The 27,720-nt window shown below is 35.0% G+C and overlaps 1 protein-coding gene across 3 annotated transcripts in view; it reads left to right on the top strand.

Annotated features, from left to right (window-relative positions):
• The window catches only part of INTS6 (integrator complex subunit 6), a 109,756-nt gene that overhangs the window by 6,651 nt on the left and 75,385 nt on the right, over positions 1–27,720 (top strand). For all 3 annotated transcript variants that reach the window (XR_009498632.1, XR_009498631.1, XM_059902495.1), the window contains exon 4: positions 17,936–18,025. Coding sequence is in view for 1 of the 3 variants with exons in the window: in XM_059902495.1 (XP_059758478.1) it covers positions 17,936–18,025 (90 nt within the window). In the remaining 2 variants the exon portion in view is untranslated. The remainder of the gene's footprint in view (positions 1–17,935; positions 18,026–27,720) is intronic.

Below are 27,720 nucleotides of genomic sequence, written 5' to 3' on the forward strand. Positions count from 1 at the left end.
TCTGTTCAAGACCTTTGCTTATTTTTTAATTGTTATTTTTTCCCGTTGTTGGTAGGAGTTCTTTAAATATTCTGGCTATTAACCCCTTATCAGGTGTGCAATTTGCAGATTTTTCTCCCATTCCACGGGCTGCCTTTTCACTCTGTTGATTGTCCTTTTCACAGAAGTTTTAATTTTTGATGTATTCCAGTATATCTATTTTTTATTTTGCTGCCTTTGCTTTTAGTGTCATATCCAAGAAATCATTGCCAAATCCTATGTATTGATGCTTTCCCCCTATATTTTCTTTCAGGAGTTTTAGTTTTATGTCTTACATTTACGTCTTTAATCCATTTTGAGTTAATTTTGGTATATGGTGTAGAATGAAGTAAGCTTCATTCTTTTGCATGTGGACATCAAGTATTTCCAACACGATTTGTTGAAGAGACTGTCCTTTTCCCTTTGAAAGGTCTTGGCGAGCGCCTGAACTTTAAGCCTCTTGAAATTATTTTCAGTAATTATTGATGGATAGGCGACTCTATAGTCAAACTTGCTTAAATGTTTTTTCTCCATCTTTAATTGTGTAAAAGAAGAGCAATGGCTAGGAATGTGAAAATTGGATTCCAATTCTGCCCTTGACATTGAATTACTATGACACATTGGGCAGTCACTTTACTGCCCTGTGCCTCTGCTTCTTCGTTCCCCAAATTGCCAGTAATGAAGCCATTTATACCCATATAGAATCGATGAGAGTCTGAAATGGGATGGTATATTAAAATGTAATTTAAAAATTATGAAGTGCTCAGTAGACACAGAGCATACTTTTTCTCCCCTCCATAGATTCACCTCTGGTTTTCTGTTATTTTTCACCTTTGAATTTGAAATTAGTTATAAAAATCTAGTGATATTTAAAGCTGATTTTTATTACATGCTTTGAAATCTGTTAGTAGCATATTAAGTATATGTATATTTTTCGCAGGGGGGGCTTTATATTGCTTCCTGGGGAAGCAGTGTGAAAGGTAAATATAACTTGATCAAAGTTGTCTTAATGGCAGTTGATAAGCATGGGATAAAGTACAAGGATGGTATTTTAAAAAAAGACAATGTTAAATGAAAACTGGATGAATATCAATTAGCAGATAAGTCAGAAAGCCATTCTTTCATAGGAATACAAGTTAGAAAAGGAACCCTTAGAAGACAAAAGCACATGTTTTAGGATTCTTTCAAATAGGGAGCTCCCCCTAGTGCGTTTAAGATGAGATATACACAAGTTTGATATGCAAGGAACTTTTGAGGAGCACATCTATTAGGTAGATCAAGGGATTTTATTTTTTTAAAACTTTTTTTTTTCCCCCCAATTATTAATTTATTTATTTATGGCTGTGTTGGGTCTTCGTTTCTGTGCTAGGGCTTTCTCTAGTTGTGGCAAGCGGGGGCCACTCTTCATCGCAGCACGCAGGCATCTCACTATCACGGCCTCTCTTGTTGCGGAGCACAGGCTCCAGACGTGCAGGCTCAGTAATTGTGGCTCACGGGCCCAGTTGCTCCACGGCATGTGGGATCTTCCCAGACCAGGGCTCGAACCCGTGTCCCCTGCATTGGCAGGCAGATTCTCAACCACTGCGCCACCAGGGAAGCCCCTCAAGGGATGTTTTAAAAAGAAGGTTTGACTGAGCTCAAAGTAGTATAACATGGCTATGATTTATTTCCTATTGAGCATTAATTTAATTTATTATTTATTTATTTATTTATTTTTACATCTTTATTGGAGTATAATTGCTTTACAATGGTGTGTTAGTTTCTGCTTTATAACAAAGTGAATCAGCTATACGTATACATATATCCCCATATCTCCTCCTTCCTGCGTCTCCCTCCCAGCCTCCCTATCCCACCCCTCTAGGTGGTCACAAAGCAACGAGCTGATCTCCCTGTGCTATGCGGCTGCTTCCCACTAGCTATCTATTTTACATTTGGTAGGGTATATATGTCCAAGCCACTCTCTCACTTTGTCCCAGCTTACTCTCCCCCCTCCCCGTGTCCTCAAGTCCATTCTCTACATCTGTGTCTTTCTTATTCATGTCCTGCCCCTAGGTTCTTCAGAAGCTTTTTTTTTTTTTGGATTCCATATATATGTGTTACCATATGGTATTTATTTTTCTCTTTCTGACTCACTTCACTCTGTATGACAGACTCTAGGTCCATCCACCTCACTACAGATAACTCAGTTTCGTTTCTTTTTATGGCTGAGTAATATTCCATTGTATATATGTGCCACATCTTCTTTATCCATTCATCTGTTGATGGACACTTAGGTTGCTTCCATGTCCTGGCTATTGTAAATAGAGCTGCAGTGAACATTGTGGTACATGACTCTTTTTGAATTATGGTTTTCTCAGGGTATATGCCAGTAGTGGGATTGCTGGGTTGTATGGTAGTTCTACTTTTAGTTTTTTAAGGAATCTTCCACACTGTTCTCCATAGTGGCTGTGTCAATTTACATTCCCACCAACAGTGCAAGGGGGTTCCCTTTTCTTCACACCCTCTCTAGCATTTATTGTTTGTGGATTTTTTTTTTTTAATTAATTTATTTATTTATATTTATTTTTGGCTGTGTTGGGTCTTCGTTTCTGTGCGAGGGCTTTCTCCAGTTGCGGCGAGTGGGGGCCACTCTTCATCGCGGTGTGCGGGCCTCTCACCGTCGCGGCCTCTCCCGTTGCGGAGCACAGGCTCCAGACGCGCAGGCTCAGTAATCATGGCTCACGGGCCCAGTTGCTCCGCGGCATGTGGGATCTTCCCAGACCAGGGCTCGAACCCGTGTCCTCTGCGTTGGCAGGCAGATTCTTAACCACTGGGCCGCCAGGGAAGCCCTGTTTGTGGATTTTTTGATGATGGCCATTCTGACTGGTGTGAGGGGTGATACCTTATAGTAGTTTTGATTTGCATTTCTCTAATGATTAGTGATGTTGAGCATTCTTTCCTGTGTTTGTTGGCAATCTGTATATCTTCTTTGGAGAAATGTCTATTTAGGTCTTCTGCCTGTTTTTGGATTGGGTTTGTTTCTTTTGATATTGAGCTGCATGAGCTGCTTGTAAATTTTGGAGATTAATCCTTTGTCAGTTGCTTCATCTGCAAATATTTTCTCACATTCTGAGGGTTGTCTTTTCGTCTTGTTTATGTTTTCCTTTGCTGTGCAAAAGCTTTTAAGTTTCGTTAGGTCCCATTTGTTTATTTTTGTTTTTATTTCCCTTTCTCTAGGAGGTGGGTCAAAAAGGATCTTGCTGTGATTTGTGTCATAGAGTGTTCTGCCTATGTTTTCCTCTAAGAGTTTTATAGTGTCTGGCCTTATATTTAGGTCTTTAATCCATTTTGAGTTTATTTTTGTGTATGGTCTTAGGGAGTGTTCTAACTTCATTCTTTTACTTGTAGCTGTCCAGTTTTCCCAGCACCACTTTGAAGAGGCTGTCTTTTCTCCATTGTATTATTCTTGCCTCCTTTATCAAAAATAAGGTGATCATATGTGCGTGGATTTATCTCTGGGCTTTCTATCCTGTTCCATTGGTCTATATTTCTGTTTTTGTGCCAGTACTATACTGTCTTGATTACTGTAGCCCAGTAGTATAGTGTAAAGTCAGGGAATCTGATTCCTCCAGCTCCATTTTTCTTTCTCAAGATTGCTTTGGCTATTAGGGGTCTTTTGTGTTTCCATACACATTGTACAATTTTTTGTTCTAGTTCTGTGAAAAATGCCATTGGTAGTTGATAGGGATTGCATTGAATCTGTAGATTGCTTTGGGTAGTATAGTCACTTTCGCAGTGTTGATTCTTCCAATCCAGTAACATGGTATATCTCTCCATCTGTTTGTATCATCTTTAATTTCTTTCATCAGTGTCTTATAGTTTTCTGCATAGAGGTCTTTTGTCTCCTTAGGTAGGTTTATTCCTAGGTATTTTATTGTTTTTGTTGCAGTGGTAAATGGGAGTGTTTCCTTAATTTGTCTTTCAGATTTTTCATCATTAGTGTATAGGAATGCAGGAGATTTCTGTGCATTAATTTTGTATCCTGCTACTCTACCAAATTCATTGATTAGCTCTAGTAGTTTTCTGGTAGCATCTTTGGGATTCTCTATGTATAGTACCGTGTCATCCATGAGCACTAGTTTTAAAGATGGTAATTTAAATGACAAATTTCAAGACCCAGGTTTTATTTTCTTTGAAAATACTTGCTATAATTTATCTTCATAATTTTATACTCTAAATCTGTTTTCTAAAGGATCAAAAAACCACCCTGGTGTGTTTTTTCTAAAAGAGAGTGAAAAAGAATATCCTAAAGACATCAATTGCATTCTTGATTAGAAATTATTGAAAATAAATCAGAAGTACAAAAGGTAAATAATACGTTCCATTTCTTCAAAGAAATTTTTATTTTCCCTTTATGCAGAAGAATGTCAATAATTATGTATTAAACTGTACAGCTGAAAATTAAAAAGCCAGGAACAAATATTTGAATGAAAGAATTTCACTTATTCAGTTATTTTCAATTGATTTAAGGTCATTTATGGTCAGAATTAGCTAAAAGTATTGTTTAGCCATGTTTGTGTTACGGATTTCTCCAAGGAGATCGTATAATATTTTATAACTTGAAATCTTCCTAAATATTTAAAATTATTTTTAGTCATCATAATCCTTCACTCAAATTCATACTCTTATAAGTAAAATCGTCTTGGTGGGTTTCTTTTCTTTGGTTGGTCAGTGCTCACGTATACCAGCCCTGTTTTCTTTCATTTAATTTTATTTATTTTTTTAATTCTTATTTTGTTTTTGTTTTTTTGACCGGGGCACTCGGCTTGCGGGATCTGAGTTCCCCGACCAGATATTGAACCCAGGTCCTTGGCAGTGAAAGCGCAGAGTCCTAACCACTGAACTGCCAGGGAATTCCCTGTTTTCTTTCATTTTAAATAAGTAATTTCTTTATACAAACTTAATTTTCATTTAGCCCTATTATTAATCTGTTTAATTTAAGCATGGTCCCAAACCATAAAGTACTGAGTCTTTTGGGTTTTGTTTTCGTTTGTCTTTATTCCCTGATCCCTCTTCTTTCCACCCAACCTTTTCTGTTGAGATATACCTTAAATACACATATTCTAATTATGAAACTTAGTGAATTTTTAAATACACTCTTGGGAAAAAAAATTGAACTTTTTGCATCTACTGACAGAACTTTTCAGTAGACTTTCTGTAAATATTATTATCGTTATTGTTTCCCAGGGCTTTATAATTGAAAGTGACGTTAGACTCCATCTTCCTCATTGTATAAGTGTAGAAAGTAAGGCCCAGAAAAGTTAAAATGCTGAATTTCCTCACATTATGAAATATTTCAAAAGAGAGCAATTGGTTATGAAACAGTCATGCAGATTTTACTAGTAATTTGTATTTTATTTAAGAGCAAATTTTATTGGAAGGTATAGCCAGTAGGTCTGAGTCCCTCTGGGTGGGGGTGTATCAGTAGCTCTCCAATGAAATGTGCATCCTTTCAGTTCCTCTGTGAAAAGCAGTCGTTTCATTTTGTCGTTTTGTTACACTTAGCTTTTCTTGTAACACCTGTTAACATACTGTTTGTTACATTCAGTTGGATTTTCTTCCCACTCCCTCCTCCCTCCCAACTCCTTGAAGAAAAAAAAAAAAAAGAATGTGAACGTGGGGGATAGTTGCCAGGATTTTATACCGTTCTTTTTTTTTATACCGTTCTTAATTTAAGGCCTGGATGCTAATATGTATATATATGTGTGTGTATATATATATATATATATATATATATATATATATATATATATACTGTTTGCTTTTGTATTCATAGTTTATTTAAAGTTTCTGATGTAGTTAATACAGGACTATTAACCTAGTCAGTTAATTAGTTGACTTTTCCCATGTAGTGTGCCAGTATTACTGCTGTAATTATAAGTTTTTACCTGGACAGCTTTGTAATTAGTTAACTATCGATCAGTTTCCTTTGACGTAAGATACCTTTGAAAATCTCTAAGCATTGTTGTTGATTCAGAGAAATCTGTTTGGCTCTATGAATTCCTAGTCCACCCATGGGTTCCTGGCAAGTCATGTAATCTCTCAGCCTCAGTTTCCCCATTAAGAAAAAATAGAATGAAATAATCTATCTTGCAGGATTGTGGTAAAGACTGAGTGATATATGATATAATTTGTTATTGTAATACACGTATTACCATTTTTGTGAATTTCCTTTTAATTGAATTTTAAAAATGGGAATTGTGGGTAGAGTATTTTATCCAGCTTTTTAAAGAACAAGAATTGTGGTGATAGGGAAAGAACTGCTTCATTAGAACTGACTGTACCTGGCTCTGGGGCTACTAGCTTATGTTGTATTGACTGACAAGTCCCTTAACCTCACTGAGCCTCAAATTTCTCATCCACAAAATGGTGGTAATACCAATCTTGAAAAAGTTTATAAGGATTGGAAATAATATTTGTTAATCATCTAGCTAAGTGCCTGCTTGGAAAAGGTTTATAATCTGAAACCTTTGAGAAAAAACAAAAAAAGTTTTTTCATAACCCAACATGTATACATCACAAGAAGCTAGAATTAGCTGTCCAGCAGTTTCAGCTAAAGTAAAATTTCTTGCCTTAGGGAACATAATGGTTTTTGGCTTTGAATTGAAGCTTTGTAGATTACTCCAAAAATACTCTCCCCTTGGAGTTACAAAAGTCTTTTCCCCCACATCTCTAATTCTTATTCAGAAATGGTTTGATAACAGTGAGTACTTCAAACAAACAAACATGTTTTTGATTTTCAAAGCAAGAAAGGTTTTAAGCTTCTTTGAGGAAATGTAGATCTCAGCCCATTTTTAGGGCTTTGTAACAGTATATTTTAGAGTTCAGGTTGGTGATGATTAGGATGGGGTGGAGGGTGTCATTGTGCAGAAGAAAGGTCAAATGTAAAAGGTATGATCCATTTTATTGTTTGTAATGTAGATTTATGTGGGAAAAGAACATAATAGGATGACCCTAGGAAGGATTATTTTATGTGATGATATTTCTCTTTTAGGGCCTATGTGATCTGAAATTTGATTATTGGTATATTGAGAGATAGTTGTACCTCAAAAGTATTTTAACTTAAAAATCTTATAATTAAGAGGGTTAGTTGTAATCAGAGGACCAATTTATCAGCCTAGTGATGACTTATCAAAACTTATTCTAGGTCCTACATACTCTTGCCTTTTTTATCTTTGCCTTAAAAGGAAATGACGTTTTAACATTTTCCATCTATTAGTTTTTTTTTTTTTTTGAATGGAATGCTGTGTTGTTTTGTTTTGTTTTGTTACTTTTATTTATTTATTTATTTATGGCTGTGTTGAGTCTTCGTTTCTGTGCGAGGGCTTTCTCTAGTTGTGGCAAGCGGGGGCCACTCCTCGTCACAGTGCGCAGGCCTCTCTTGTCGCGGAGCACAGGCTCCAGACGCGCAGGCTCAGTAATTGTGGCTCACGGGCCCAGTTGCTCCGCGGCATGTGGGATCCTCCCAGACCGGGGCTCGAACCCGTGTCCCCTGCATTGGCAGGCAGACTCTCAACCACTGCGCCACCAGGGAAGCCCCCATCTATTAGTTTTGTTCAGAGAAGCTGGGGAACATGTGAAGGTCCTTGGGAGGATTATATCATCTAAAAAACTTTATTATAGAAAGGAAAACAGTTCTGAGTAGGTGAGAAAAAGTAATTGTAGCATTAGCTATTAGGTAATGTAATTTGTAACTAGTCATTGACAGGATAGATGCTGGCATGTTAAAGGAAAACTCTCACTTTGTCTTAAAGCTGGTGAACCTAGTTAGATATTAGGAAACATCAACAAATTCTGCTTATTCTGGAGTTTAGACACTGGAAGCATCCAAACAACTATTCTGAAAGGATTAAAAGCAATTGATTATTTTTAATCACAGAAATTGAAGATGATTGAGTATGCAGTGCTCTGTGAAAGGTTAGACTGCAAACCACAGTGGATGATGTTACAAAGCCTGGTGGGTCCCTAAGATAATGACAGATAATAGTACTTTGGATTATTAGGAATAAGCAAACTAATGTTTTTGTGGCCTCTGATGTAATGCTTGAGTTGTGACGGTTCCTGATCATTTATGTACTTTGGAAGGTAATAACTAATGTAGAATTTTGAATTTTTGTTGTACATTTTAAATTGTCAATCCCATTTCTCAAACCAGTAAGTTAGAAGGAATACCCAAGTAATTGCATCCAGAAAATTGGGCCTAAATCAAGTAGTAGAAAGAGTAAGAGATCTTTACATCTAAATTTTATTGTTAATCAAGAAGGGATAATGTCTAATCCCAAACAAGATTATATTGAATGTAAATCCTAATGTAAAAAAGAGTTATCTTGTCATGTTCTTAGAGCTTCCATTTCAGTGAGCTATAGTATCAATCAAAAACATGTAACAATCTGTGCAGGCACCCACCCATCCATGTGTGACATCTGCTTTTTCATGAGGTTCATTTCTAACTTAAAACCTTGGTGGATTTGTATGTATAGATAGGAAGGCTTGTAAAAATTTGTTTTTAACAGTAGAACCCAAATATTATGTGGTTAGTTTTTTGCTTCCCAAATGTGTCATCTATTTTGAAAAATTTATATCTATAAACACTTGGGAAGGTGCTTAGCATGAGCGTCAGTAAATGTTTGAATCAGAATTTAGCAAGAATGAATTTCTAGAAACTCTTTAGTCAAGTACATATACCTGTATAATGGATTTGGAGAAATTTAAATATTTCCTCCTAAAAAAACTTACTGAAATTGGGTTACCACAAATTCTTTCCTAGAAAACGAAAATTCCATATATTATATATATATATTTTTTTACAAAGCAGGGCCCCTTAAAACTAAATCTCGCATTTTGATTTATCCAATTAAATTATTTTGAGGTTGACCTTAAGCTGTAGCATATGGGAAATAATAGACTATTCGTTTTTCCAAGTGCTTATCATGAATTATTTTCCTTTATTAAGTTTAATACTTTATCGCTAACTTTACTGATATGCAGTATTTATTAGGCAGTTCTTCATTTTCACTTGTAGTCTTAAAGATACTTAGGTAGAATGCTGTGGTTGAATTCCATCTTTTTTGTAGGATAGCTGTGGTATGTGTGAATGATTCTTTTGAGAGCATATTCATAGTATGGATGTTTAGAAGGAAGTAATGATAATGGTTAAAGATGTGATTTAATCAGACTTTTGCAAAAGTAATATCTGTAGGTTTGGTGTAGTCAACACCCAAGGAGATGATTATTTTTGATAGAATAGGCAGATCTATATGATTTTTTTTTTGAGGTTAAATTAATTTTCAGCATTATTGCTGTATCACTTTGCCTATCTTTGAAAATGTGTTTTCATCTTGGCTTTTATTTTTTTACTTTTTCTGTTATGTTTCTAACATGTTTTTTTTTCTTTTTTTAATTATTTTATTTTTTTGGCTGTGTTGCGCAGCTTGTGGGATCTTAGTTGCCTGACCAAGGATCAAACCTGGGCCCTCGGCAGTGAGAGCACAGAGCCCTAACCACTGGACTGCCGGGGAATTCCCTAACATGTTTATTATTATATGCTTTTCTGGAATTAAATTAATACCACGCAATCCATTTAGTATAATGGATGTATTAGGTTCTTTATCCAGAATGTTAGTATTTCTTAAGTAAAATTATATTTCTGATACCCTCATTACTCTTTTTATGCCAGTATAAACACTGTTTGCCTGCTACTATTTATTAAATAATACCAAAACCAACTATTTATTTGTTAGAGTAATCTTATCCAAACTTTAGACTCCAGTTCAGATGTAAAACTCAAAATTCTGTGAAATTATTTAAATATTTAATATTTAAATACATTTAATTTATATTACTGTCCTTTGATGCACTCATTGTTAGTCTTATCAGTCATTGAGTTTAACATTCATCTTTTTCACAAAGTCAGGCTAGTAATTCTTCAGTTCTTATAGTGAATATTTTTTACATTACTACTACAGCTGACCCTTGAATGACACTTACATGTGGAATTTTTTCGTGCATACTACAGTACTACACAGTCTGGGGTTGGTTGAATCTGAGGTTGCGGAATCGCAGATACGAAGGTCCGACTATTAAGTTATATGTGTATTTTTGACTGTGCAGGGGTCAGCGCCCCTCAACCCCTTGCGTTCAAGGATCAGCTGTATTTAGTTTATTATTTAAATCAAATCCTAGGATATTGCTCCTTACTCATTATGTTAAAATAAATACATGAGATTCCCTCCTACTTTTGCTCAAGTCTTATTATTCCATCTGTTTCTAATGCTATTTTTTTAAAAAGAAGGAATTAAATAGATAAAGGAACTGTACTGGTACACAATTGTATAATGGCATTACTTGAAACTAAAAATATATTTCTTTTAATGGGGAATTTTAACATGTTTTTCTTTAGTTTATACTTTAATGTATTCTAAGTACTAGGTTTCTATACACTAGGAGATTTTTTTTTAAAGTTTTATTTTTGGATACTAAGCACATTTTAATTTTGAAGAGTACTTGTTTTGAATATGTTATAAATGCACATGGTTAAAAAGTTCAAGCATTAGAGAAAGTTATACAGTTGCTCACTTCAGTTCTTCAGAGGCAACCATGATTAATCAGTTTATAGTGTGTATCCTTCAGAAATCTTTTGTATGTAGTCGAAGGTATTATTTTAAAAGCACTGATTTTTTTTTTTTTTTTTGCTTTTTCAGCAAAAACTTTTTCTTTTTTTTGAATTTTATTTTATTTATTTTTTTATACAGCAGGTTCTTATTAGTTATCCATTTTATACATATTAGTGTATATATGTCAATCCCAATCTCCCAGTTCATCACACCACCACCCAAAGCACTAATTTCTTAAGATGAATATCTGAGTTTTTACATCAAAAGACTTATTTATGCCACACTACTTGGGGTCTTGACTCTAAAAGTAATCTTGCTGAATTTGAAAACAAACATAAAACTTGTAATTCTGGCCTTGGAATATTGATCTTAATGTAAGCCTGTTGGGCCTTTACTGACTTAAATAATGATTATATTTTGTTTGGAACGTGTAATTAACCAGTTGTGTATTCATCCCTGTAATATAATGAACCCCCCCACCCTTTAAAAAAAAAAAAGCTAAACAATATTAATGACAGTGAGTTATTGAATAGAATGATTTCATAGGTCTTATTGCTAGAGTTTGAGGCTAAAATAAAAAAAAAGGAACTGATTTAAAGAAAAATATTAAGTATATAAATATTAGTGCAGGTAATAAGTAGATATTGAAAAAATTCTGGTTGTGGTATTCAAATGTCTGAAGTTTGAGCAATATTAAACTAAAGAATGTTATTTATTCTGGTTGACTTGTGTTGCAAAGTATGTATTAAAAGCCTCTTTTCTCAATTCTGTATAGTTGTAGAAGTGTTTATTAGTATTATGACTAATAAGGCTTTGGATGTGAATTGCAATCTAATACTTTTAGAAATAAGCTTAAAGTAGAAAAATACGTTTAATATTAATGTTTCTGTATTTTATATTTTTTATAGAATCTGATTTTTGACAAATTATAAAGGGAAGTGTCAGAAAAAGTTTCTAAATGAATATGAGGTGGTTTATCATATTTTAGAAGAACATATATTGTTACCTCTTTATTATCTATGGTAATAGAGAAAAATAAGGTAGATAATGCAGGACTCTTTTCATATTTTCAGTATTTATATAGATTCTACAGTGATGTAAATAAAGGGAACCTAAAGCTCTAGTCTTGAACTTAACTTACAAAATTTTTAGCAGCAATCCTGCTAGGTACTTGTCCAGTATATGCATGAGAACCTTGAGTGATGTAGTACTTATTTCTCAGGGCTGCCCTTTCCATTTCCTTACATTTTTGCTTGTTGTCACTGTAATTTACTTGAAAAGGAAGTTTTAGATTGAAAAAAAGCACAGGCTATTTCTGGAACTTTTTGATTTTCTGCTAGGTAATATACTTTTAGCCTAGACGTATAATGTTATACACCTTAACATCTTTTTGGGTGATTTCTGTTGGCCATGGCTTTCCTGGCACATAGCAAAATAGCTAGCCAGTAATAGATGTGGGTTAGCCGAAGTTGCTGTCACAGGAGAGAGCCAGAGAGTGGATCTTTGGTGTACATTTTCCCTGCCCTGGGAAAAGTGTAGCATAGACAGGCACTTGGCTGTCTTTCTGGGATTTGTTTAAAACAATGATAATCATGGTGGAGCATGGTGGCACGGAAAGAAGACTTGAGGCCTTTGGTCCTGCAGCAGAGGTAGCCACTAAAAGGTCTGCTGAATGCTCAGGGCTGCCTTCCTTTCGCTTCAGAAGATAATAAAGACTTGTTTAAGGGTACAGTAAAATTCCTGTGCCTCTTCCCCCTATATTTTAAATTTCTTGGGTAAAACTAAAAATGCTGATTCTGAGAACCAGGTTAGTTTATATTTGAAGGTAAATTAGCCTTGATTTTACGTTTTCAAAACTATTTTTGCTAAATAACTTGTTTTAACATTTTCAAAAGCATTTTCTTTGCAAAAATGAAATAGGTTTTAGTGGATAAGACCTACTTACTTTAATTATATTCTTTAAATTTTCTTATTGAGATTTTATGCCTTAATTCGTTTAACATCAGAATACTGTTAAATTATTGAGAGAACTTACGTGAAGTAAAAGTTTTTGTATTTGTCTTTAACAAAATGCTTTTACCTGAGACTTTTGACCAATATTAAAACCAAATTTTCTAAATGACAAGATTTCCATTAGTAAATATCTCTAGAGGTAGAGTATTATACTTTGCACTGTATTTTTTGTTACATGTCTAGATTTCTTTATGCCAAAAACCAGTGAGAGTAAAACATCTGAGTTTAGTTTTGCCAATGGCAAAAGTAAACTTTTAGTCCCTCTACTGGCTGCCTTTGTTGTAGCAGAGCTTAAATTTTTTTTTTTTTTTTTTTCTTTTCAACTCAACTAAGCTAAAGTCTAGCTTTATGACCAAGGTGAATTTTGAGGCAAATTCTAATATGAACTGTTCCCAAATTGAGTGACTTCATAAACATACTTATTAAGAATAAAAATGGAAAGTAGTGACTTTTAAATATAAAGATTTGAGAATTATTAAACTGCAGAGGCTTGGCCCTGAATAGCTAAAAACATTATATTACACTGATTAAATCATAACTTTAGACTTTTGAAATGTTTATTTTTTGTAAAACGTGAAAAAAAATAATCTTGTGATACTGGCAGACAACCAAAAACGTGTTTTAGTTTGCTGGGTAAAAGAGAATGTCAGAGAAAGATGCCAGTTACTTACGCGCTTCTGCCAAGAGTAAGTGTACTACCAAAGGCGGAGGAGGAGCAGCCTAAAACTGTGCCTAAGAAGCTTCATGGCGCAACATGGTCTGCTCATTTGCTGCAGGTGATTTAGAAATTTACGCTTAGATAAATGTTAAGACAATCAGTTTTATATAGAGGTTGGGATAACTTTTCCCTGAAGGAAAAAAACCCTCCTTTTGTGTATAAATTACGTTCATTAAATCATTATTCTAATTTAAAAAAAAATTTGTTTAGTTTTGGCTGCGTCGGGTCTTAGTTGCAGCACATGGGATCTTCGATGAGGCACCTGGGATCTTTCCTTGCGGCACGCAGACTCTTCGTTGCGGTGCGCAGACTTCTCTCTACTTGTGGTGTGCGGGTTTTCTCTTCTCTAGTTGTGGCGTGTAGGCTACAGGGTGCGTGGGCTCTATTGTTGTGGCGCACAGGTTCCAGAGCGCGTGGGCTCTGTAGTTTTGCAGGACGCGGGCTTTCTAGTTGAGGCGCACGAGCTCAGTAGTTGTGGTATGCAGGCTTAGTTGCCCCGTGGCATGTGGGATCTTAGTTCCCCGACCAGGGATCTAACCCGAGTTCCCTGCATTGTAAGGAGGATTCTTTACCACTGGACCACCAGGGAAGTCCCTCATTATTCTAATTTTTATCATAACTAACACTATTGCTTTTCTTATTGTGATTCTTGACTAAACTCTTTCACCTTAGAAAGGAAGGGCTCTTAGGCACAGTAGGGTTAAGTGAGTAAATAGGTGAAATGAGGATAGCCATATTTTTCTTTACTTTTCTCTGCCTTTGATCTTTACCTGTATTTTCCAAAATTTAAAGTCATTAAAAACTTAATATTTATTTTTTTGTTTGTATGTAAAGTGAAAGTTGATTGAAGTTATATAGTTTCCAAAAGTAAGTGATATCTATCTATCTATATAGCATTTTGTTTTACTGTGTTTTTGCTGGGAGGTGGTATATTGATTTATATATAGAAAAATTGGTAGGTAAGACATCACAGAGCAACAGGAAACCAAGTAATGGAATAGTCCTACTGTACGTAGTTAATTTTACTGCAGATAGAATATAGTAAACCAAACTAATTGTAATAACATTCACTGTTGTGTGACTGTGGCACAACCCAGGTTGGTATAGAATTGTATTCAAGAGAATTTAGCTGCTACCAGTAGGACCTTCAGATGCTGTAGAAAGACCATGCGATTTAGAGTTGGAATCATGTTCTGGCATTGCCAGTTACAACTGTGTGACTTAGGGTTATATTGTTTAATCTCCCTAAACATTTTACCTCACCAAGTTTTTAGGGTCAGATGAGATAAATATAAGTGCTTTATTGTTATTATCAAGTACCTGGTTATTACAGTAATTTCAGGCATAGACTCTGAGGAGTATTATGTGTATAAGACTCTAGTAAAGTATCAATTGAAAGCTTTGTTGTCAAGGAAAAAGTAACTTTGATTTTAGTGTTTGAATTTAGCTTAAATTTTAATAACTCAGACTTTTTGCTAAATTTTAATACATTTGAACTTGACTTTTAGACATTGTGGTTCTTTAGAAAGTACGTATTAGCTTTTGGGTGGACATCATCATCCGTAAAGTTCTTAATAATTGTAGACCATTGTCGTTTAATTATAAATATGACCAATCCTTCGGCGGATAATTCTGATCGTGTTTACACAGAAATAAGAATAGATGGGTGTCCAATGTTTGATCAGAAAGTATGACTTTGATTTAGGTTAAAATGTAAAGGTGATACAGAGACACTTTTGCAAGTATTTAGTCCATGCTCTAGTGGCATTAACAGATTTGCATGTCAGCCAAAGTAGTTTTAGCTTAAGGGTGAAAGCGAGGTATAGTAGTTTCGAAGATACTAGGACGTCTTGATTTTCTTTATCTCCCTTTGCCAATTTTTGAGCTAAAATGGTATTTGTAGAGACCAGGAGAGGAGAGTTATTATAGGTACATAGGTACATACGTTTATGATGTGTGAGAGTAGTGATTATGTATCATGCATCTAACACAATTCCTATGTACGGTAGCCACTCAGTAAATGTTTGAATGACAAACATGAATGAATGGACAATGGATGGTTGGACATATGTAGGAAGGAGGTGGTATACCCTTGTAGCCTAGCAAATTGCTATATGTTAAGTTTGGGAAGCACTCATTTATATTGAGGTAAAGGTAAGTAACATCTATATATTTTGAAGCTTGTTGAAGTTTGTGTAGTTCCGAGTGGCTCTGTGAACTTGGGCAGGTCTATATTAGGCTATAATCAGTGAATCAATGAATATTTAACTGTCCAGTGCTTAGATATTTTGTGCTCAATGCTGAGGAAGAATTATGACATGATCCTTGCCTTTAGTGTATTCAAACAGGAAACAATAGCAAACAGTACAAGATGGTGTATTTTTTAAGAAATGTAGTAAAAACGCATAACAAAATTTACCACCTTAACCATTTTTAAGTGTAGAGTTCAGTAGTGTTAATTACATTTACGTTGTTGTGTGAGGTGTTGTATATTTAAATTGAAAATATGAGAAGGAGAGGATAAATGCTGTGGGGAAGCGGTATTCAAAATGTACTCCATGAAAGCACTCTAAATCCAATTTTATTTGAGGAAACGTTATATTTATACTTTTATTAATTTAAGTTTGAAAACTACCACTCTTAAAATTTGGAGAAGGAAAGGGCTGAATTATTCAAGGCCAGAGTAATCAGGGAAGGTTTCAAGGCAGAAGAGGAAGACTTAAACTGGGCCTTAAAAAATGATTTGGAATTGGATGGGTTGTGGGCAGGGAAAAGGAAAAGCATTCTTCTTGAGGGAGCCAGTCAAAGCTCAGAGGTTGGGAATATGAACATTGGCCGTTTCTCGATTAAAGAGAAGATCTGCATTATGAGAATTTATTGTTTATGTTGGGGGTGAATGGTGTGTAATGTAATGTCTCCCAAAATGTGTTCCATCTGCCATGAATGTTGTAGAGGAGGAGGGGAAGGGAAATTCATGTCTTTCTCCTACAAGGTTCTAGTAACATTTGAATGCGACTGTGCGTTTGAGAGCTTAAAAGGTTATATCCAACATATTTTAATTTTATATGACCAGAGGAAGTTTTCTCTACCTGGAACCATTGTTTCTTGGACACCAGTCTGAAAACTGTATATGCCACTTACATACACTTTTTTGACTTGATCAAGAAATTTAATATACCAGATACCCCCTGCTCCCACTTTATGATTAGGTTGTAATCAAAGTTACCGTATGTGAAAAGTGTTGGTAAACTCATTCAACAAATACGGAGTATGTACTGTAATCTGCTAATGATTGAGAGTTATATAAATGTAAGGAAAATGTTACAGAACCATAAGATATTACATGCATATAACCCTTCTACATTCTTGCTATTCTAAGTATAGTCAGTGAACATTAGCGTCTCCTAGCCTGCAGTCTTGTTAGAAATGCGAAACCTTAGTCTTTGTCCCAGACTTATTGAACCAGAGCCTGCATTTTATTAAGATCACCAAGTGATTCATATGCCCATTAAAGTGTGCATTTGTCGTATGCTGTTTTACATCATATCCAACACAACTTTGTTCTGTCCTTTCTTGAACACTATTAGTAGCAGAGAATTTGATACCTTTGATTTCCAGCTTAGGGTTTACCCTCTTGAAACTTCTACCCTCTGGTCATGGTTTTGCCTTAAAGAGTTGTACAGAATCTGCTTCAGTATCTCAAATGAGAGTCATTTATATGTGAAAGATAAGCTTATGTTTATCTGAGTCCCTACCAAAATGTGTCACCTAGAATTGATCATAGTACTCATAGAGTGACTTGGCCAGAGATTTGAATGGAAGTTATTGAAGTTATTTCACCTTAACTATAGAGCATTTTAAGAGCTCTGTGCCACTGTGTTCCATTGCCTCCGCTGCTGTTGTTTTTTTACTCCTCTCGCCAAGCAATTTCTTTAAGTAGCCATCCTTCTTACTTTTAACTTTTCATATTGGACTGTTCTTAAATTTTGCTAAGCTCAGGGTAGGCCTAGTGTTTCTTTGGAACCAGCTCTTAGAGCCTTTCCATACCTAGTCACTTGGTTAGATACTTTGATTATAGGCATAGATTACTTGGTAAAGGATCACCTAGTATTTTGCTTTCCTCTTTAAGAAGTTTCTAAAGAAAATTACCTATTATTTTAATTTGTAATATCTAGATATGTCAAATCATTAGAATTGAAATGTAGGGTCCCTTTTAAGAAATTAAATACTTTTACTTAGTTACATAAATATAGATGCTCACTGTAAAAATTAATACAATACAAAAATGTAGAAAGAAGTGAAAAATCCATTTTTTCCTCTTTCTAATTCTAACCCTTCAAGGTTAACCTCTGTTTAGTTTACATTTCCTTCTAAACCTTTTTAAAAAATGTACAAAAGGTATGTGCTATAAATAAAATTTAAAAACAAGAAAGGGGGATTTATATACTGTTCTGAAAATTAACTTTTTACTCAGAATAGAATAATTAAGCTGATCTCTAGACCTTAATACGATCAATGTGTTTTTTGACTTTAGGGAAGAAACCCTTTTTTTTTGGAGCCAGCAATAATTATTACAATTACTGATGGGAGCAAGTTGACTACTACCAGTGGAGTCCAGGATGAGGTAAGTTATGTTTATATCAGCATGGATTATGCAGATGCAGTTGAAAAATCTTTATTTATGTGTACATGGTAGGATATTGAAACCTTAAGTAGGTTCTCTCTTTATTTGATGCAATCTAGAGTCGTCTGGCTCCTAGAACTCATTTACCTTCTCTGTTGTTTGTAGCAGTGGCCTCTAAATTTTCTTGAATAGGAATCCCTTCTGTGAAAAATTTTGGAGCCTACCACCCATCTCAATTATATATGTATTTTTGAGTTTATGTGAGGGTCACAGTGTCAGTTCATATAGTAAATTTAGTAAAATGAATTCTTATTTTCAGGCTAAAAAAATGGAGACAGCATTCTAATAATTTCTTCCCATATTTCAGTGGTTTGTCATGTGTACTGCACTATGGAGACTCCTAGACTAGAGTACAGCAAAGCCAAGAGGAGGTTAAAACTAAGAAAAGTGAAGGTGTTTGGGCATTTTAATTCTAAGTCAAATACCGTATAAATAATTTATAACTAACCTCACGTATTCTCTACTAGCATGCATTGTGCAGAGTTGGTTGTGTGTGATGTGATAGGGTGAGTGCCAGAGGTTTATTTTAACTTTAAGCTGTTCTTAGTTTAGTATTTGAACTGCTCTTTTTTTTGTTGTTGAGGCATGCGGGATCTTTCGTTGCGGTGCGTGGGCTCTTTGTTGTGGTGCGCGCAGGCTTCTCTCGAAGTTGTGGCGTGTGGGTTTTCTCTTCTCTAGTTGTGGTGTACAGGCTCCAGGGCGCGTGGGCTCTGTAGTTTGTGGCTCGCAGGCTCTAGTTGAAGTGCATGAGCTCAGTAGTTGTGGCACATGGGCTTAGTTGCCCTGCGGCATGTGGGATCTTAGTTCCCTGACCAGGGATTGAACCCGTGTCCCCTGCATTGCAAGGCAGATTCTTTACCACTGGACCACCAGGGAAGTCCCTGAACATTGCTTTTGAACATGTCGTTTATTAAAATAGGTTGATGTAGAAAGGAGATGGTTTAGGCTACTCTCTTTACTGCTTGCATTTGATTTAGAATCTTAATTTTAATTCTCACTGTATTTACACACGGTTTGATTAAGTAGGAAGAGTGTAGTCTTTAAGTTCAGTGATTTTTAGAAATACTTTCGTTTGTGTGACATTGCGGAATGCAGATTGGACATGGAGTCAGGACACGTGGTTTCTAGTCATTGTTCAACTACTTTCTAGCAGTGACGTTTGTATCAGTTACCTAGCTTCCCTAAATTTCTATCCTTGTTCGTGAAATAAAAGTGATAATTCTTGCCTTACCTCATAGGGTTGTTGGAAGACTGAAATGAAATAATGTATATGAAAGTGCTTGGTAGGCTGTAACGAAAAGAACAACTGTATTGTTCTATCATGAAGCATTGGAACTAGTAAAGAATTGTTATTGCCTGATCTTGACTTGAGGGGAAGAGAGCCAGAATTATTTTGTTTGAGCAGTTGATGTTGAAGGGAGTTTAGGATATAATTCATAGAGAAACAGTTGAAAAATTTAGGTAGATTAAAATTCATAATTAAATAATTTATAGTCTATACATAATTAGTAGCCTTGGAACACTCCATAGCTGAACTTAATGGATTTTGGGGCTTTCTTAAACTTAGTTGATGTGTATAGCCAATTATATCCTGCCACTATCAGGAACAGATAGACATTGATTATATACATGAACAATCAGTATGTTGTTTAACTTTAAATTTGAAGCTCTCAAACTGATTTTTCCCACTTTACCTTCCTTTTGAAAAATTTGACTGAGAGAAAGATTGAGATATCAATAATCAGGTCAGAAATACTAATGATTTTGTTTTGTAGTTATGATGAGTACAATGGTATTTCTCATTTATATTTATATTTACATTTATATTTATATTTATATTTATATTCCTACATGTGAGATTATCCATTCAAGGTGCTCTGGTCTTACCACCTTTGTAGAAATGCCCTTTGGGGTACAGTATATTTTGTTCCCATATATCTGGATCCGGTTTGTTTGTAATATTTGTTTCATAGGGCCTCCTCTAGCTTTAAAAAATATCTTGAAATATACATGGATGTTGGAATTGCTCACCTTTCTTCCTAGGTCCTTGGGAAAGATATTGGAGAAATAGACCTATGTGTTTATAATAACCTAAAACTCCTTGCTAGTAAAGTGGGGAAGATTTTCCTGTGGGCCAGGAGCTTACCTTTTAGTTCTCTTATATCTTCTACAATATTTAGCATAGTTCTGAGAACAGAGCTTATATTTTAAAAATATTGATTATAAATATTGTTGTATTGAGTCTGGTAGTCATCAAGATCAAAATTGATCACTGCTACTTCTTATCTGAGGTGGAAGAGTCATTTGTTATAAGGCAAAGGTTTATTTTGGATATGCGGTTGGAACATAGGTCTCTGAGTTGTGTTGGGTTTCAAGTTTAGGAGTTTCTTCGATCATCGGCATGTTTGGTTCTTAATGTTCCAACAAGACTCATTTTTTGGGCCAGAGGATGTACCCTATATGTGTATATTGTGGAAGCTTAATTTTTTAAAAATTTTATTTCCGCGCCCCCGCTCCCCGCCACTTTCCCCCCTTGGTGTCCATATGTTTGTTCTCTACGTCTGTGTCTCAATTTCTGCCTTGCAAACCAGTTCATCTGTAACATTTTTCTAGATTCCACATATATGTGTTAATATACGGTATTTGTTTTTCTCTTTCTGACTTACTTCACTCTGTATGACAGTCTCTAGGTCCATACATGTCTCTAAAAATGACCCAATTTCGTTCCTTTTTATGGCTGAGTAATACTTCATTGTATATATGTACCACATCTTCTTTATCCATTTGTCTGTCAATGGGCATTTAGGTTGCTTCCATGACCTGGCTATTGTAAATAGTGCTGCAATGAACATTGGGGTGCATGTGTCTTTTTGAATTATGGTTTTCTCTGGGTATATGCCCAGTAGTGGGATTGCTGGAATGCTGGTCTCTTCTAGTCCAAGTAATTAAATTATGTTATTCATTTTGAGGAGAATTATCAATTTATAAGAAGCATAAAGATGCTTTTTGGTTTGCTTTTGTGTTTGTGTGTGTGTATGTGTGTGTATGCATGTGTGTGGTTCATGTGATCGATATTGTTGTAATTTCTCCTAGGAGATAACAAGCAGAATGTTCCCTTTGCCTCTTTCTCTTCCGTTCTCTTAATGTTTGCCTTTGGCAAAACTTGATTCTTTTTAAAGATTTATTGAATGAGTGATTGTGTTGATGATTTCCACATTAGGTATGTGTATAATTCTTGATTACCTGTGACTGCTATTAATGTGACCTGTCACTGTTTATGGAGTTTTGCGTCCCACCTGTACAATACCCTTTGCTTACGAGTTATATTATCTCACATAGTGTATTTTATCTGTTCTGCCAGTGCTATTTTTCAGGCATAAGTGTTCCTGCTGCTTTGAAATCATCCTTATGGCATATAAGGAAACATGGAGCTCATCTAGTATTACTTTTTATTTTACAAATGAGGAAATTGAGATCCAGGGAGGCAAAGTGATTTGCTGAAGGTTATAACATTTATTATTGCCAAATTCTGGATTAGAATTGATCTAAATTCTAAAGACATCCCAGCCCCTCAAGACCCAGTGCTTTTTCCCTGATGCTATCTACAGTCTTTCTGTTTGATTCTATTATTGTATGTTCTGGAGATTTACGTTCTATTTACCTGATTTCCTGTTTGTCTGCTTCCGTTTTCTATACATTTGTGACGTAGGTATTATGTTCTTATTCACTCAGTGTCCCTTGAATGACTATTATGACCTGGGCATTTCTAGTCAGTGAAGATAACAAAGATGAATAGGGTGGATTTCTGGTTCTTAAGTTCACAGTCTTATGGGGGAGGATTGCCTATTAAGTGGTTTTATGAATGATAAACTAGAGATGCCTACTAGGTGTATGGGAGTGCTAAAGAGGGAGGGGAGGGTTAATATTACCTATCTTGTACATACGTCAAATCCTGTGTAATGTGAATTTTTATAGTCATTTTAATTTTGATTAAATGCAAGGATCTTGTGGATGATTTGGTATAGGATGTGGCTCATAGATTATATCTGTGAAAGTTATAGAGAAACCTGGTACAAAGTTGTTTTGAGTGTAGAAAATAGTTAATGGAAAAACTTGGTGCCATAGTGCCTCCTGACCTGGCTAAATTTGTACAGGCCGGAATGATCTAATTACTTATAACTTGTTTGTCAAAATAATGTAGGGATACCATTTCCTCTGTGACGGTTCATCATTTAGCAGTATGTTAGGAATTACAAGAGAAACTGTGTATTATGGACAAAAATCCTGAGCTGTATGAAATCATTTTACCTTAGTTTATGATTTTAATGATCTTTTTTGGCCTTATTTAATAAAAGTCCAGGCCATTGTCGGAATTGTTCATGAGTGTGTTTTAGCGTAGTGTTTTTTGGATAACTCTGTAGGACTTTTGATGACTGCTTGTGATGGAAGAGTATGTGTGTATTTTTTGACTTTTTTTTCTTTTTAAATGTAGCTATTTGGTAAAACTGGTTGTTTACCGTATTTTCACTTATGAGCTCTGAGTTAGATGGGACTTTGAATTCTGATACATGAGAAATCTATATTTCTTATTGCCATAATAGTCATCTTTGGTGGTTTTTTTTTTTTTTCATCTTTGGTGTTGATAAACGTACTTGTGGTCATATACTCATAATACCATTTATCATGTTATGTTACTAATGTATCAAATGTTTTGGTAGAATCACCAAATTTTAATTAGAGTTATTGAAAAAAATTTTTTTTCTGGTTTTTATTGCTTGCAAAGATCTTCTCTAGTACTCTTTTGCAGTGGAAAACTATTCTGTGCTATGATTCCAGGAACACATGTCTAACTATATTGCTCAATAAAGTAGTCAGAAGAAATCCTGCCAGTACCTTCTTGGTGATGAATGACATTCCAGGATCATGTAGCAGTTAGTTTTCTCTTCCTTGAAAGTGCTAATAGTAGTGTTATCTTTCAAATATTGAGATTTGCTGAAGATTTTTTCTGCATCTCTTTATCAGTTATGATTGCCCTGGAGGCTAACATTTTAGAGAAGATATTTGCAGTCAAAAAAACCTGTTGGCTTTTGGCATTAAAAACTTTGCCTTATGAGTTTTCCCAGCTTTTTAAGACAAACTAGGACAGCTACTTTCATAACTGCTTGGAAGATGTTCAGAAAGTGCACATGTTTGTAGAAAGAGAAATGTCTGAGTAACCTCAACTGTGTGACTGTGTGTTCAAGTGGCTATAGTTTGGGGTCTTATCTTTCAACTTGTCAGTTCTCAAAAGTTGATGCAGAAGTCCCATCAGTCTTTGAGATGTGGACTGGTATTAGTGATTTTTCTGGATCATTCTGGGCAATGTTTAATGGTTTTATCTCTTGTAAGGATAATCTATAATTAGGATCTATAATTACAGTTTGTATTTAACTCTTCATGATATATACTGATTAAAAGACAATCCAGAATTTTTAAATCTGTTTCTACTATCTGAAATAATTCAGAAACCCCATCTCCCCCCACCATAAAATATTTGTATTTCACTAAAGTCACCAAAAATATGTGCCTTAAGCTGTCAAAACTATTTTAATTGTGTCTACAAAGATTTTTAAACACATATTTAAAATTGTTGTTGTTTCCCAGTACACTTAGAATTTGGGGGAATTTTCTCTTTATTTTTTTCTTTTTCAAAAAGACTTCTAAGGAATCTTGAGGGACGTCATTGTAGTATGATAGACTGTATTAAACAGATCTGTGTGTAAATTCGTTTCTGAGTTTTCATTATCAAGATTAGCTCCTGTCTTACTGATTTGTGATTCAAATGTTCTAAACATATGTGTAACATTACTATATAAATATGTTAGTCTCTATCAATTAACTTTCCAAGAACATTTACTAAGAATTTGTTGGATATAGATCATTTGCATTTTCTTTTTTACCCATATTTTTGACTGTGTTCTCTCAACCCCTTACTTCTGGTGTGCTATAGAAATGTATAATATCTACAATTATTATTATTTGAAAATATGTAATTATAATAAAAATGCATAATTAAAAGAAGTTGATGATATACTTCAATTTAATACCTGTAGTGAATTTTCAGCAATTCACACTTGCAATACTCTTTTTGAAAGAACCTTTTTTCAAGGTCATGTGCAAAGAAAAACTCTTAAGGATTGCCTCTAGACAGACACTATAATAGAATAATTAAAAGGAAATACTGGCTGATCAATCTTTAGTGAAGCTGTATGGCTACAGTTACTCATCAATTATCTAGAATTCTGTGTTACGATATATCAAAATAGTTTTTATTTCAGAGGGTGAAGCATTTATTAGCCTGTCAGAACCAATAAGCAAGAAGAGATGCTACACATGTAAGAAAAATTTCATTTAGAGATGTTTCTATTATTCTTCTGATTCTAGCTCTTACATATATAAACTACTGATATTTAGAAAAGTTGTTTTCAAATGGCTGCATCAAAATCACCTAAGTGTTTTATAAAATATACATGCCTCAGCTCTAATTCTGGAAATTTTGCTTCCATTGATCTGGGCAGGGACCTGGGAATCTGTATTTTTGGATGTGTCTAAGTTGATTCTGATGCACAGTCAGGGCTAGAAACCATAGTTTTAGAACATAACTACAAATATATATATTTTAAAACTACAAAAAATACATGTGAAAATAAACAACTTTAACAAAACAAGATAAAACTGTTTTTGAGGTACATGGCCAGCAAAATGTTTTGTTTAAGGTAAAAATTAATTCTTGACCTTTAGAATTGTTAAACTTGGGAATTGGGTGTCCAAGGGATATGGAATAGGTCTTCTGTGAATATTTTTTTTATTGTGTTTGATATGACTTAGAATCACTTATTGGATAGCCCTCAAATATTAACTTCTGTACCAACTGCAGTCAGTCTTTAGTTACTGCATATGGTATGCTGTATTGAAGAGGACTCTTAGACCCTGAGAATGAGAATAGGGTAGAGGAGAAGAGGGTAAAAAAGGGGGAGTAATTAATTCATATTATATATCATGTGCTTGCTATATCTGTCTTAGGAGTTTTTATCGAAAGGACTACATAGTTTTCTCTTAACCTTACTACGCTTTAATTCCTGATTTGGATGTTCATAACTAGCATTATTTTTTTTAAAGTTTATATATACATAGAATTGGTGATAGTTACACTTAATTTTTGCTTTCTAGAGAGTTGCTGCTAAAATACCCTTCCATAATGAATTGTTCCAATTTTGAATGCTTAAAGTATATTTTAGATTAATTCAGCAATGATTTTTCTTGTGCTGCATAGTGACTTTGGTTGTGTACAAGAATAGTGGCACACCATACATTTATATTTAGTACTGCTATATTCTAGGTACTGGGGACACAAAGATGGAATTAAGCAAGGCTTTTGCCCCTTAGAAAACATATTATCTTTCAAGATAGGAAAGTAAATAAGCATTTTTAACACTCTAAGATAAATCTCATGGCAGAAATAAAGAGAGAAGCTAAGTTTTGAGGAATGAGTAAGGAACTGAGCCATGACATTGCAGGAAGAGGGAACAGTGTATATATAAAAGTATGAAGGCATGAGAACAGTATATTGGGAAGCTATAAATTCTATGAGTGGAATATGGTCAGTGTAGGTAGGAGAAGTGGATGCTTGAAGTGTAGGTAGAGGCCAGATGAAACCATCCTAAGGAGACTGGACATCATTCTGTTAACATTTGCAGAGGAGGTGTTGAAGATATTAAGCAGATGAGTCACACGATCAGATTTGCATTTTAGTAAGTGTACTTTGCTAGAACGTGAAAGAAGATAGATTTGAAGGATGGTAAACTGGGAAGAATTAGCAGACTACATGCAACAACCCAGGAAAAACATGGGGTGTGCTAAAACTAAGCCAGCGCCAAACAGGGAGGCAGAAGTCTGAGAGGTTCATGGGTTTTCATAGGTGTACTAGGCAGGTCCTCAAGGACGGTAAGGGAGAAGAAAAAAGCAAAGTGTCTGACAGGGTTCTGAACCCAGGGTCCCTGCTTGGGCTTCAGAGGGTTCTGTAAATTCCCTGAAATCGTATCTAGACATTGTCTAGATATATATGCACAGTTTTCTGGGGGACAGAGGTCTCTAGCTTTAATCATATTCTCAGACAAGTAAAAACAAAACAAAACCCACGGTTTTAGTAGTATTTTGAGGTTTTCAACTTGGGAATCTATGTGTGGATATTATTGGCAGTGGTGACTGAGATGGGGTTATTGGATAAGTAGTAGAAAAGAATATAAAATAATTGATCAAGTGTCATTAACTTTAGGGTACAAATGTATTAAAGGAGTTATGAGCCAACTTTTTAAACAGTAAACTTAAAGACTTTTTCTTGCCTTTTAACATTATGTCTTAGGAAAAGTATTTTGTATTTAAAAACAGAAATAAGCAGAATTTTATCTCTGGGTTCTGATAGACTTTTTATTTTGAAGATTAAATAAATAATCATCATCTTATTATTTATTTATCAGATCTTTAAGTTGTTTTGTTTAAGGCCATAATGTAAACATCTTCAAGTGCTTATTTTAAACAAGCATGAACATTGATAGAATGCTAGGACAAGAGCATTGTGTCAGGTGGTATACCTTGTAGTAGTGTCAAGTCATTTAAAGAGGATGGAAGCGTAATTCCTTTTCTGTTCAACAGTATGTAATTTAAGATTGGCTTTGACTGCATTGGCAGTTTCTGCCAATTAAACTCAGTTCAAGTCAGTCTGTTAGGTGTATTTCATGCCTCTCTAAGTCAGATTACAATTTGAGAGAATGAAAAAGCTGAGTACTTGGTCTCCTGATGGGGCACACTCACCTAAGCCTGAGGGTGTTAGTCTTTTATAAATACCTTCATTATATTATTTAGCTGTGTTCCATAAATAGCTATTGTATATAACTTCCACTTTGAATTGTTCTTTTCAGATGTAATGCAATAGATTTACAATTTTTTAGGTTTGCGTATTAGGAATAAACGTGCATTGACTGGAACGATACTGAAACTATGATCTTTACATCAAGGCAAGGCTACACTTTGATCTAGACAAGGCTGTTTTGGTATATTTTTCCCCACGCTCTGTCTTTTCAGGTTGAATTACTGATTTTTCCCCCTTTGTTTTGTTTGTTGTGGTTTTGATGTTTTTTTTCCTTTCAGCTAAAGGAGCAGTCCAGTGGTTTTCAAGAAGTGCCAAAGTGCACTGACTGTCTCATGATGACTGGTGCCTCAGGGAGGGTCATGATTCCTGGATACAGGATCGACCTGATCCTGGATGTCACTTCAAGCAGTCAGATCGTGGGGAAAAGCCTTGTCTAATGGCTAGCCTTCCTCAAAAGTCTGATGCTAGTCATCTCGGAAGGCCTCAGAAAGAGCCTTAAAGGTGAGCAGAGTAGAGTGTAGTTCTCTCTGGGGGCTGTTAATATTTGTTGGAGAATATGATTCAACACAGAATGACAACCCTAACCTGACAAATCCAGGTTCAGTTGGTAAATTTAGTTTATAAATTTGTTGAGGATGGTGATCAGACCTCAACTTTTGACTTATTAGAAACCACCTTCCTAACCTTAAGATCTATAAAGGGAGGAATTTGGTATTTCCTGGGCCCT

Source organism: Balaenoptera ricei, chromosome 18, assembly GCF_028023285.1.
Source record: "Balaenoptera ricei isolate mBalRic1 chromosome 18, mBalRic1.hap2, whole genome shotgun sequence".
NCBI lineage: Eukaryota > Metazoa > Chordata > Mammalia > Artiodactyla > Balaenopteridae > Balaenoptera > Balaenoptera ricei.